At 36.4% G+C, this 13,665-nt stretch overlaps 1 protein-coding gene across 1 annotated transcript; it reads right to left on the reverse strand.

The window, feature by feature from the left end:
- Positions 1-1,869: 1,869 nt before the first annotated feature.
- Positions 1,870-8,405, reverse strand: LOC104902979 (superoxide dismutase [Cu-Zn], chloroplastic). Its single transcript, XM_010690943.4, has 8 exons — positions 7,937-8,405; positions 7,576-7,637; positions 7,427-7,466; positions 7,218-7,313; positions 7,070-7,101; positions 6,902-6,977; positions 6,740-6,793; positions 1,870-2,142 (listed from the first exon to the last, which is right to left on the reverse strand). The coding sequence occupies exons 1-8, from the start codon at positions 8,235-8,237 to the stop codon at positions 2,117-2,119; spliced, it is 687 nt and encodes a 228-aa protein (XP_010689245.2). The 5' UTR covers positions 8,238-8,405; the 3' UTR covers positions 1,870-2,116.
- Between the last annotated feature and the right edge of the window lie 5,260 nt (positions 8,406-13,665).

Genomic DNA, 13,665 nt, shown 5'->3' on the forward strand with positions numbered 1-13,665 from the left:
TAAAGCATCCTTCACCTGTCTAGTAGAAATAGGGGCCATGAGCAGTTGAACATGATCAGATCTTACATAGGTTCAACTATCAACACGAAACCCATAACTTTCCTTCTAGAGCCTTGACAGAACCCAAAAGTGCTCGGAGTAATAAAAAAATATGACACAGCAGCGAGATCGTTCAACCATACACCATCACTATCTTTACTTTTGCATAGACTGCATTCTGAACATTCTTGGACTTCATACTCTATGAAAACAAATTTAGAGTTCTCACCACCTCCTGTTACCAACTTAATCTACATGTCTGCTTTAAGAAACTAAGATATATAGTCTGAGCCTTACCATAAGCTTCCCTAGCCACCATTTCAGCCTCAATGTGATCTACACAAGTAAAATATCTGTTGTAACTTAACCTGACACTTTAATTTCCTAATGTGTCAGCATATTTGCCACCAGAATGTCACTAAATCGATGTTTATTCAGAACCTTTCAAGCCGTGCTTCAATGATTTCAGCCATTTAACCACACTATACATGAGTTTATCCACAATTCCTTGCTGCCAATGATGTTTAACCACCAGAACAAATTCGGAGCTAAACTCCACATTTTAAAGTATCTAAAAGGCTTTCTCAAACAGCAAGGGAATGTTAAAATTTGCAAGCTGAAAAGACAAAAATTTGTGCTTCAGCTGTAAGGAAAAAGCTCCATCTACTTCTCATTCACCATGATACTGTCAAGCTTGAAGTGAATTCTACTCTGCCCATTTTGTTTATTGTTCCATATAAATAGGCACCTAGAGCTTTTCACATCTCTAACATTACAATTTTAAACAAAAGAGATAAGATTTTAAGAGGCTGCATATCTTGTGGTCTTACCACCCCTACTCTTTCATCTGCCTACAGAATGAAATTGATGTCATCCAGAATGACCCATGAACACTGATATTGAGCTGCTAAACTTACACATACTATCCCGTAAAATCCTCTGTCCCACTGGCATTATTAAAGAGAGAGACAAATGTCCAAGCAAATGAACTTGTACCAATTGTAGAAGAGACCACACAATAGATTGGTTGACTGGATTATTGCAAAATATTTACATGAAAAGACCTGGGATTCAAAGCCATTGCAACTTCAGTGTTGTCAGACATTGACCCGAAATCGAGCATGACACAACCCGATAATACCCAAACCCAACCTTATGTAGCCCAAAATTACCAGAACACCCAAGTTGACCCAAGAATTTGAAAACCGAACCTGAACCCACATATTCAGCTCCAATACAATCAACTCGTGCACATTGACAAAACCGAAGAGGGAAGAGAGCAAAAGGACCAAAAATGCTAGCGTATCACTAAGTTTATGACATCTTGACTATTGAACAACCTCTAATAATTATTATATGTAATGGGAAATGTGTAAATCACTCAAGGGTAACAATTCTAACCCTAAACAATACAACAATTAAATACAAGTAATGCTACAATCTTACGCCTAGCTCTGAATAAGTTTCCATATAAAATGAAACAATTACTAACAGTAGTGCTTCAGTCGACTAATAATGAAGTTGTTCCAACTTGAGTAGAATATCAACTTGTCAAGTTCAAGCCTCGAGAACTCAACAACATATATAACGAGAGCTTTCATCCTATTTGGGGGCGACCTGGCTCAAATCCGAATTAATTGGAGTCTAGTAGGCTTTGGATGGCTTACCTAATTAAAATAAAACTTCCCGAACCTAGCATTAAAAAGTTTCATTTGCTCATGTTTTGGGAGAATGTAAATAGCTTCCTACGCACAATGTTGCCAGTAACATGCCTACCAAAGCTACAAGACTCCCTTATTGAACACGAGTTTGTGGAATGTACACGAACAATAAGAGACAAGGTACAACATTGCAGACTATTATTATCATCGGTTCTCCAGAAAAAGAATACTCTTTCTAGCATGAAGAAGCATAATCTCGGTACAGAATAAGATACATCCTCCTAGAGTCAGGAGTTGTAAGAAAATAAAGTTCATAGTTCAATGGCACCAGCGATTTAACTCATTAACAATGGTATCCGAAACCTTTAGCATTGAAGTTCTTCCACGAACAACATTTCCGAGACAAACTGGGAAGATCACAGAGGAGTTAAACCAACAACACCTGCGTCAAGATAACCGCTCCAAGTAAGTACGTTGCTCAAGTTTACATGATTTAATCTACATTTCCAGTAATCCCAAAGAAAAGAAAACAATTTGAGCTCACAAGATACAATTCTGACTAATTAATGCAGGCAAAGTAGCAGCCACCCCCAGACACCTCCATCCATTCACCCCAAAGAAAGGAAATAAAAGAAATGAAAAATTTGTCAGATCTTTTATATACCACTTTTTGCGAGAAACAACATTTTCATAATCTTTCCGGCAACTTAACACCTTAAAATTTTATTTCCTTACCTTATCTTCCGGCGTTGACCCACTAGTTGCTGGTGCTGACACACTTAAACGCCCCCATGTGTTTTAGTGCGCCATGTTTTTACACTCTTATGAGGAGAAAACGGAGGGCAAGGATGGGAAAAGGAAAAAACCCGGCACACATGCAGCATTGATAGAAAAATTGGTATATAAAAACTCGAAATTGGTGGGTCAACACCTGGATCAAACGCCTGAATATAGGTAAGAGTGTGTCTTACAAAAAAAATTTAGGTCTTAAGTTGCCATATAAATTATAAAAGGTTGTTTCTCGCAAAAAAGTGGTACATAAAAAATTTGTTTTGACAAGTTATCCTAAAAGAAAAGGCATAAACAGGCATACAAATATGTTACTCCAACTCCTCATTTCGTCTGAAGTACGTGTCGATCACTTGACACTCGAACTGTCGAACATGAGTATGAGATTATGACACTTTACTTTGGACCAAAATCTTGCAAAAATTTGACAATATGGGTGTCTCTGATACATATAGCCGAGTCTGAGTAACATACTATCTCCGTTTCAAATTAATCTACACAATTCACTTTGAGGAAGAACCAAAGAAAAAGTGCAAAAGTATGAGAGATAAACTAATAAGGTGGAGAGAGAAACTGAAAAGTGGGTTAAAATATTAAAAAGTGGATGACATGGGTGGAAAAAGAGGAGAAAGTAGATGTGACATGTTACCAAAAATAGAAAAAGCAACAGTGTGTAGATTAATTTGAAACGGAGGTAGTATAATACACACCTTAGGGGGAATGGTTGCGGAAAACTATAGATCATTAACATCACACAAATGTTAATACTAATGCTAAAGTTGGCTAACCAAGGTCCTAGTGGCATCTAAGAATGATGCTTTTGATCAGCCAAAAGGATAAAGTAAGTAATCCAAAAGGATAAAACAACTACAACAATCAAACATGTGTACATTATGTGATATATAAAAAAAGAAGGAAATGATGTCTCATGACAATTACCTGGTGTATATATTCTCAAATCTCTAGAATGCAGTAGATTTTGGTAAGCCTAAGTGTTTGGATGTTCTGTACCACTAACAAGATTCCTATATTTGACAAACCTTACTGGATAAGGTACACTCTTATTACTAGACTATGCCTTTAAGCAATGGTCTATAATGTCACATTCCAAACGGGGAATCATTTTCATTACCTTTTCATATTGACCTAACACAATGGTAGAATAGAAATATTAAAAATATATGCAGCACGTGAAATATACACAAACAACTGAAGAATCCTCCCTGTTAAACATAGTAAAAATATTCTTGACTAGTGATGAGCTTGGATAAAAATTTAACGATAATACTAGAACAAATCTGATATTTGATGTTGCACCACTGAGTGCTTCTTTTCTCTGTCATACAGTTCCAGTCTTCTATATCTCCATTATCTCACATGATATCATAAGGCAAGATTCTTTTAGCATGATTATGAAATTGTCTCTAACTATTAAATTTTTGGCCTATAACTCCAGTCACAATAAATCAGATTTTAAAAAAGTTCTTAAAAAAAGATCCTCGAAAAAGGTAGTCATAGATGTAAAAGCAGCAGCATGCTGTGGTGTTCATAAAAAAAGAATCCAAGATAAAAATTTACTAATTAGATGTCCCAGTTTATATTTTGAAACATCCCAAACTAGATACCCATCTCTATCCTATCTCTCATTCACGACTCACTCCGTTTCCACTGAGTAATGACAGAACCAATCCCCCCCCCCCCTCCACTCCCAAAGCTCATCCCTTTCCCTAAGTGATAGTAAGAAACGACACGCATCATAAAAGGAAGTACAGTTACCAAAGAAAGTAGCTAACTGGACAAAAAAAGGTAAAATAGAAGAAACAAGCACCTAATATAGATTCTAAAAGAACACATGAACTTTTCAAATCAGCTGTTTCACTGAGCCAACCACATTTATTTTGGATTAATTTGCATTAGCAGCTTACTTCAGCTAGATTTCTACCAGTAGAACTTGCACAAATTATCTTCATCATTCCCCAATATAAATTTCCTACACATCTTAGTACTGCATATTAAGCAATCATCTGCATAACTGCATCGTACCAAAACCTCTACCATGACATCATCCATATGTGCGCTCGACAAATGAACAAACATCAGCTACAATATCTCTGGTCTTAAGCTAGATGGGGCGTAAGATCAATCATCGGCCTAAGCTAATTAGTGAGGTTTAGATCTGGTTGAGTGGTTGTTACATTCTCAACTCCTTCTATTTCAACAATTAAAAAGAAGACTTCATATTCCTATGTCACTTGAGTCAAGGGTAAAATTTGTCACCTTGTAATGTATGGTTCCAAAACAAGATAATATGCATCTCATTGTTGTTGAGGTGTGGGGAGGTCAAGACATAAACAGCCCTTTGAATCTAAGGCTCTTACTAGTTGACACTAGTAGGAAAATTGTTTCAAGTCAAGCATGGATAACAACCAACAAGGAATGATACACTAACTGATTATATCTTCATGTATCTTATTTCCGTTTCATCAAAAATATTCCGCACCATTCTTTTTCCATTCAAATTTTGCAGTGTAGCAAGTCTAATCAAGTTCTCTTTTCCTTTTTCCCCTCTATCTCTGTTTCCATTAAGTTTTCTATTTTCTCTTTTCACTCTCATTTCTTATAAATCCAAATGGATCAACAGATCAGCATCATGGTTTTTGCTTGGTAGTCCTGAAGTCGCAAGCAATCAAAAATATTTTCCAATCAAAGCCTAACGTCACAAATGAATATAAGTAATCTACACACTCATACATACTCAATATTGTATGTATGTGACCAATTCTCCCCTTCACGAAGCACTTTGACTATGCTATATTAACAGAAAGGGGGTAGAACACAATCGTCAAACAATTAGGAACGACAAAGTCACAAGTTTAAAACAACAAATCAATTCATTTGCCTAGAAATGTAATCTTGTATCTATTAATTATAATTATATAGATAAAAAAGAAAAAGGGTGTTAAATGTTAAGAGCTAATTTGAGTGATCAAAAGATAGTAGTAGGAAAAAAAAGTCATATGATATTTTAAAGATGCACAAGGAGAAATTTCTTGTTCATCTACAGAAGAGATATCCCCAAGTTTTCCAAATCCTAGAAACTGGAAAGGGACCTTCACGAGGGTTTCCATGCAGCAAAGCTGTGTAGAATGATGGTGTTCCCTTCCTATCGGACAGCAAAGTGCAACTCTCTAAGTTGGCTTATTAAATCAAATGGCAGCAAAAGCAGAAGTTCCGCTGCAGAACTTTCTTTCTACGGAACATATGCATTAGCTACCGTAACAAGGAAAGAAAGAGTCACACACATCAAACATGTCAAATTCCCAGGCTCATGCCCTTGGCCCTTGGCCCAGGGCCCTGGGGTTCGTAACCACATATATTCTAAATTCCTAAGTGACCTCAATGCACTGCAACATGCCAATAATTGGCCAGTTCAAAACTCTATTTATTAATTACCACTAATTTATTCCCACTGAGAGAAAACAAGCACGAGAGATTTTAGATTTGAATTTTGAACTCATACATAAAGAAGGGGAAGCAAAAGGTGGAGTTAGAGTCTTAGAAAGTAAATGAGCTAGACATGTCAAAAATTAAGACCTATGGAAAGAAGCTGATGGGTCTACAAAGATATGTACTTGAGAAGCAAATGAGAAATAGAATACAGTTTCTCTCTTTTTCCAATACTACTACTAGCTATGTGTGAAGTATGCTTTGATATGTTTGCAGTTAGTGACTTCTCAAGAACAGTAAGTTGTTGAAAACTCAGGTTCACATTCTACTATAGGGTAAGAACAGTAAACCAAATAAAGTCTTCCAGTTGCCTAATCATAAAACACCAACCTGTGCGCATAAATTTCTGAAATACAGTATACCATATTCTTAATTTTGGCTTCACATAAGAGTCACCAAACACTAACTCCTGAACTCATCTCAGTTTTCCAAATGTCAATTGATTAATCTTGGCCTACTTCCCCATATGACAAATTGATATTCATCCCCCTCAAAGCAACTTAAGGAATAGAACATGTGTTCAAAACAAAACAATCTTTAGGTGCAGTGACACTGGTTGCATGGATTAAAGAAGTTTTTTAAGAGTTATTTCTCTCGTATCCTTCAGCAACTTTTAGTTGTAGTTGTAGAGTATAGCAGTCCATTGATGCAGTTTAGAACTGTAACCCTAAGCCAAACAATCATTTGAAGCAAGTAGATTCACAAAGATGGAGATTAAAAAGCCACATGGTAGACAAGCTTACCACAAGCCAATCTGCCACCAGCATTCCCAGTAGTCAGACTCAGTTCATGTCCACCTGCAAGCAAACAGAAAATAAATTGATGACAGCAAAACCACGCTATCGTCTAAAACAAACAGGCAATAATGACAGCCAACAACCCGACCAAGTATTAGAAAATTATACCCTTGCCAAGGTCATCCTCAAGTTCATGGACCACAAGGGCTCTACCAACAACAGAATTTGCTCCACTCAACGGAATCTACATGCCAAGATAATAAAGGGTCTCAATAAGGCAGGATATAAGTCAAAATTGAGAAATTCTCAGTGTAGTATAATTATTCCAATTAAGACCTGATTATCAATGATGGTAGCCTCAGCCACTCCTGCAATTTACAATTGCCACAATCAAAAGTAACCAATCAGATAAAGTTAAAGCAACAAAAATTCCCAGCAAGAAACTATCCGAACATATTACTCCATCACATTCCAAATCTTTTACCATCTGTGTTAGCAACAATGTTTCCCAGGTCACCCGCATGCCGGATTTCATCCTCCGGAGCACCATGTGTCATGCTACTAGGATTAAAATGTGGCCCTAAATTTATCCAAATTCAACACCAAAAGAACCTCAATAAAATCAGACACAATACATACAAATCAAGTGTCAATTTCCACAGCAGAAACTTGAAATGTGATCAAAAAACAAACCTGTAGAAATACACCCATTTGTTGTATCTCCAAATTCATGCTATACATTTTGTCCAATAATCAATAGAAACATCAAATGAAACAGTCAGTTAAAATTACCAACATTACAACATTGCCCAGATAAAAATGAGAGAGAAAAAGAAAGAGACCAAGTGAAATCCATGTTTCCCAGGAGTAAGTCCAGTAATACGAACGTTGACTGTAGTTGGTCCTGAAAAAGGCCACAGAAAAAATAAATTCAATTCAATTCATAAAAAAAAAAAAAAAAGACAATCTTCAATCTGCACAATTTCAATCAGATTTGTAAAAAGCAGCCGTTATAATTTGCATCCTACACCCCGGTCACTATCACATTCTCCACCCGTCTCGTCTAGGGGGAGAATGTAAGTGGTACATGTACCATGTTTTAAGTCCACCCGGGTGTATAATGAATGAACTCCCAATTAACCCAAAAACATATGGTATTATTGGAGCTAATAGTAATGGTAGTTATAGTATATCATATTATACCATCATCTTCTTGGGTTAAAGTGACGACACCCTCAACATTGGAAGTGCCCTTAAGAACAGCAACAGCTTTTTTGGAGGCGGCAACAATGGTGAGGGGTTTAGGGGCCACAGAAGTAGACACAGAGAGAGATTGTATTTGAGAGGAAAGCTTGAAAGAGAGGCCATTGAAGGAAGAGGTAGAGGAGTTAAGAGAAGTTGAGATTGTACTTGTAGTGGGTGAGGAAAAAGGAGAGACAAGAGATAATGTAGGGTGGGAAGCGAGAATGGTGTGCGCTGTCATGGCTGCCAATGCTGCTTGCATTGAAAAAGAGAAGGTTGGAAATGGACTTAAACAGTGCTACGAAAGGATTATGTAGATTGTAGATTGTAGATTGTAGATTGTAGATAGATATGCTTTTTCGTGAGAAGAGATGAGATTATGGCCTTATGTAGTTATGTGGAGTTTTATGGATTGGGCCATTGGAGAGTTTCTCAAAACTACTAGTTTTCGTCCAGTGCCCCGGTCTATTAACGCAAATTCAAAGGTGCACATGGTTACACCTTTCTCTCGGTGTGCACAGACATAAAATAATATGTTCACCAATAAAAAAAAAAAGACATAAAAAAATGTAGTTTATTGTGAGAAATATATAAAAAGAGAAGGTTTGTTACTGATAGAAATTTATCAGAAGAGTGTATTGTATCTGAATTGAGCAAACCCGCTTCTTACAAATGACAGTATTTATAGATACAAATTTCACTGTGTAATTGCACAAAATCAACAATAATTCACCCATGCATTAAATGCATATCAGGTGGACTTCACTATGCTTAACAGTAGAATTTGCCACTCCACTGTTCTCGCAACACTCCCCCTTGAATGTCCACTGATAACTCATAATAGATGTTGTCTCATTTAGAACCTAGATAGGAAAAACCCTGTGGGAAAAATCCATAATTAGGGAGAATTGTACAATTATCATGTATCTTTGTATGCTTAAAATTAATTGTCTCATTAAAAACCTTGTCAGAAAAAATCCGGTGGGATAAAAACCTGATCGAAGGGAAAAAGAGTTCAGCGTAGATAATACTTCCCCTAAATTCATCATATATCACGAAGATGACGAATTCCAATTTTTTCGGACTAATTCTTCAAATTTCTTCGCCGGAAGGGGTTTTGTGAATAAATCTGCAAGATTCTCACATGATTGGATTTGTTGGATGTTTATCGTCTCTTCCTTTTGGAAGTCGTGAGTGAAGAAGAGCTTTGGTGATAAATGTTTAGTTGTGTCTCCTTTGATGTACCCTTCGCTTACTTGGGTGTGCATGTAATATTGTCTTCATAGATGATAGTTGGATATGTTGTTATTATTTTCATTCCACATTCTACTTGGATATTCTTGATCATTGACCTTAGCCATACACATTCCCTTCCAGAAAGAGCAATTAGTTCTTTGTGATTTGATGATGTGGTCGTCAAAGTCTGCTTTGTGGATTTCCAAGATAGTGTAGTACCTCCAGAAGTGAATAGATACCCGGATTGAGACTTAGCCTTTTACAAATCTGATAGGTACCCAGCATCTGCATATCCAATGAGTGACGCATTTGGTTTCAACTAGTAGAATAATCCAAGGTCTTGTGTTCCTCGAAGATAACGTAATAAGTGTCTGACTCCATTGCAATGTATCTTTGTTGGTACATTGTTGTATCTTGCTAATAAGTTTACTGAAAAAGCTATGTCAGGTCGAGTATTGTTAGCTAAGTACATTAAGGCACCAATTGCACTTAAATATGGTACTTCAGGACCAAGAATTTCTTCGTTTTTTTCTCGTGGTATGAGTGGATCATCTTTCACATTTAGAGAATGCACTATCATTGGAGAACTTATTGGGTGGGCTTTGTCCATGAAAAACCGTTTCAGAATTTTTTCTGTATAGTTTGATTGATGGAAAATAATCTCATTTCTCAAATGTTCCATTTGCAAGCCAAGGCAAAATTTTGTCCTCCCGAGATCTTTCATCTCAAATTCTTTTATCAAGTACTTTGCAGTCACTTCGAGTTCTCTAGGAGTTCCAATAATATTCAAATCATCGACATAGACAGCAATTATGGTGAATCCTGATTTAGATCGCTTAATGAAAACACAGGGACTGATTTGATTATTTTTTTATCCTTCTTTCGACAGGTACTCACTAAGACGATTATACCACATTCTTCTAGATTGTTTTAACCCATAGCGTGACTTTTTCAATTTTATTGAAAACATCTCTTTGGGCATGTGATTTTGTGGTAAGTTTAGTCCATCAGGGACTTTCATACAAATATTTGTGGCAAGTGAGCCATACAAGTATGCGATCACTACATCCATCAATCTCATTTGCAATCCTTTTGAAACTGATAAACTTACTAGAAATTTAGTGTAGTTGCATCAACTACTGGAGAAAACATGGCTCATCATAATCAATCCCTGGCATTTGCGAGAAGCCTTGGGCTACTAATCTTACCTTATATCTTGTAACCTCATTTTTCTCATATTGTTTTCTCACGAATACCCATTTGTAGCCAACTGGTTTTACACCTTTTGGTATTTGGGTTATTTGACCGAATACTTCACGTTTTTCAAGTGATCTCAATTCTGCTTGAATTGTTTCTTTCCATTTTGGCCAATCTTTTCTGCAGCGACATTCATCAATTATATTTGGTTCTATATCATTTTCATCGTATGTCATTTCAACCACTATGGAGTAAGCAAAGATTTCATTTAAGACAACATCTTTTCGATTCCATTGTTTCTTTGTAGAAACATAACTAATTGAAGTTCCATTGTTGTGTATGCTTTCATGTTCCTTTTCTTCTGGAACATGCTTATCTTCATTTTTGTTTTCATTATGAATTTCATCATGCTCTATTAGAGAATTTATATTAATTTTGTTCGTTGTTCACCTTGCTTTTTCATTTTTCTCGATTTTGAATCTTTAGAACCGGCTTATCTGCCATGTTTTCGACGTGCTATTGACTCAATTTCAATGGCCTTATTATCACTAGGAATTTCAATCCGTTTCGGAGCATTTGCAGCAGGTACATGTGACTTTGTCACTTTCTTAGCATCTTTGATGCATCTGGCAATTGGTTTACAATACTTCGTAGACGAGCAATTTTCTTGACTTCTTCTTCACATGAATTTGTTCTCGGGTCCAGTTCCTCATCAGTACAAGGGTCCGTAAAAATACATCCACACTCATTAAACTTCACTCTTATATTGTTACCTTTTACCAACTTGCTCATAGAAATTAAACTGTGTCTAAAATCTAGAAGATATAAGACATTTGCAAGTGTCAATTTAGGTGTGAGCCTCACATTACCAACTTGGCATACTCTCTTTACATTGCCATCTGGAAGCTTTATCCCTTTGTCAAATTTTTTTAATTTAGTGAACATCTTAATATTCCCAACCATATGTTCAGAGGCCCTTGAATCAATTATCCAGGAGTCACAATTAGAAGCATCATTGTAATTCCCTACATTGGATGCAGAGAACTTACCTGCAAAGTTACTTGCCCTTGCTGTGTTACTTGGGTTGATGTTTCCTTGGTTTTCAGAAAAAGCCTTCATTACCTCCTTGACAACTGCTGAAATTAGGTTATTGTCAGGCTTAGTAGTGTTGCTGCTACATCTTACTTCATACACCTCATCATCTAGAGGGGTGTCATTCTCTCATACTCTTTTGTCCTTCCAACATTTCCTACAAATTTGCTTCCACCCTTCCCTTTTTGGATATCTTTATACCATTGTGGAGGTGTAATCAGCTTAAAATATTCAGCCTTTACATCTCCCCTCATCCCACAATGATCACACTTTTTACTCATTTTCTCCCTCTTGTAATTCTTTTTCTAAAAGTCCCTTTAATTTGTTCATACTTCTTCAATTGGAATGCACTTGCATCTCCTCCCTTATAACCTACATTTCCCATTGCAGCATTCACTTTTTTTTGTTTCTCTTGTTGTTACACCATGTGAAAAGCCTTGTTCACACTGGGCAAAGGATCCATTCCCATGATATTTCCCCTCACATATTATCATATTCCATATTCAATCCAATCAAGAAATCAATTAGTCTGTGTCGTTCTATCATTTCCATTAGTTTCTTGTGCAACTTGCAAGTGCATTTGCTCATCACCCCACAATCACATGTGGGCAAACTCTCCACGGCTTGTATTTCATCCTTATACCTTCTGAGTTTATAGTAGTACTCAGATACACTCATTTTCTCCTCTTCTAGCTTAGCTACATCTATTCTTAGTTGATATAATTGAGGAGCATTGCTCTGTCCATATCTCTCTACAACTTCATCCCAAAGTTGTTTAGAGGATTCCATCAACATCAAACATTGTGCCATTTCTACAGTCATTGACTCTAACAGCCAACGCCTTATCATATAGTCATTCCTAAGCCATTTGCTAGACTCTTTAGTACCAACCTCGGGTTTAGTGCAAGAACCATTGATATATACAAGTTTATTCTTAGCACCTAAAGACATTCTAACATTTCTACTCCACTTGGGAAAATTACCTCCATCGAAGAGCATGTTGCTTAACAACATCTGAGGATTGTCTGCACCGGATAAGAACAAAGGATCCACATATCCTACTGCCGCTGCAACATCTTCTTCTTTTCCTTCCCCTGCCATCTTTGGTGATTTTATGATCTTCAGTTTTATAAAATATCTGATGTAATTACCTTACAACTCTGATACCATGAAGAAAGGTGAAAGCTTTCTGTAAAAATCAATTCTTTGGTTTCAAGAGCAATATTTGCTCAGGTATGTTTACTCAAAGGCTGCGCCTCACTTTCTTACAACTTAACCTAGGGATCCTCTAAAGTGCCTCTTATATACATGACCTTAACCAATGAGAGAGCACCAAACTAAAAGACAAAACAAATATACAGCTGTGTAAAAACAAATAAGACAACTAACATAAAGCTAGCTATACAAAGAATAAAAACTATGTATGAAAAATACTATGACCAGTATAAGCTTGTGATACTTTCTTTACATTTATAACCAAAAACATATTCTCACATATGATCTCCATAAGGAAGTTAAGAAAGATAGATGTTCAATAATTTTCAAGCATGATAGTATAAAGCTTGCAAATCTTTTCATCTAATTATTTCTTGCGAAGAGTTTTGAAAATTTGGTGTACATATTGCACTATTTTTTCCGCCTTTATTTAGGTTCTTAGCCCACTGATTTTTCTAAGAAGATTTTAATGAGGCAGATTATCAAAGCATATTTTCTGTGAAAGGCTATTCACTTTTCTTTAGCTATGGTGTTTTCTCGAAAGATTTTTCACGCGATAATTAATTAAGTAGTTCATAGGTGATTATTTCAAAGGATGGTCATTAATCCAATTTTATTGATTACCTGCATTGCATATAGCAGTATAAGAATACACTCATACACTACCTTACATTTATTTTTTTATATTCTTGATAAGTAGGGGCCCCATTGGATTAGCTGGCTAGACATCCACCCCCTTCTAATTTTCCTTTTTTGAACCTCTTGCAGGTTAACTCGACATAGGTTTGCGTGCTGACACTTTGAGAGTAGGGGATGGGAAGGAGAACCCCAAACCTTGAAACAAAAGTTATTTCCTTACCACTAGGTCAAATTATCTTGCTCTTCTAATTGCCCATGGTGTACATAATGGTACATGGACACTCTGGTACCTTACCTTTGTGTACAAATTA

The sequence above is a fragment of the Beta vulgaris genome, chromosome 9, assembly GCF_026745355.1.
Source record: "Beta vulgaris subsp. vulgaris cultivar EL10 chromosome 9, EL10.2, whole genome shotgun sequence".
NCBI lineage: Eukaryota > Viridiplantae > Streptophyta > Magnoliopsida > Caryophyllales > Amaranthaceae > Beta > Beta vulgaris.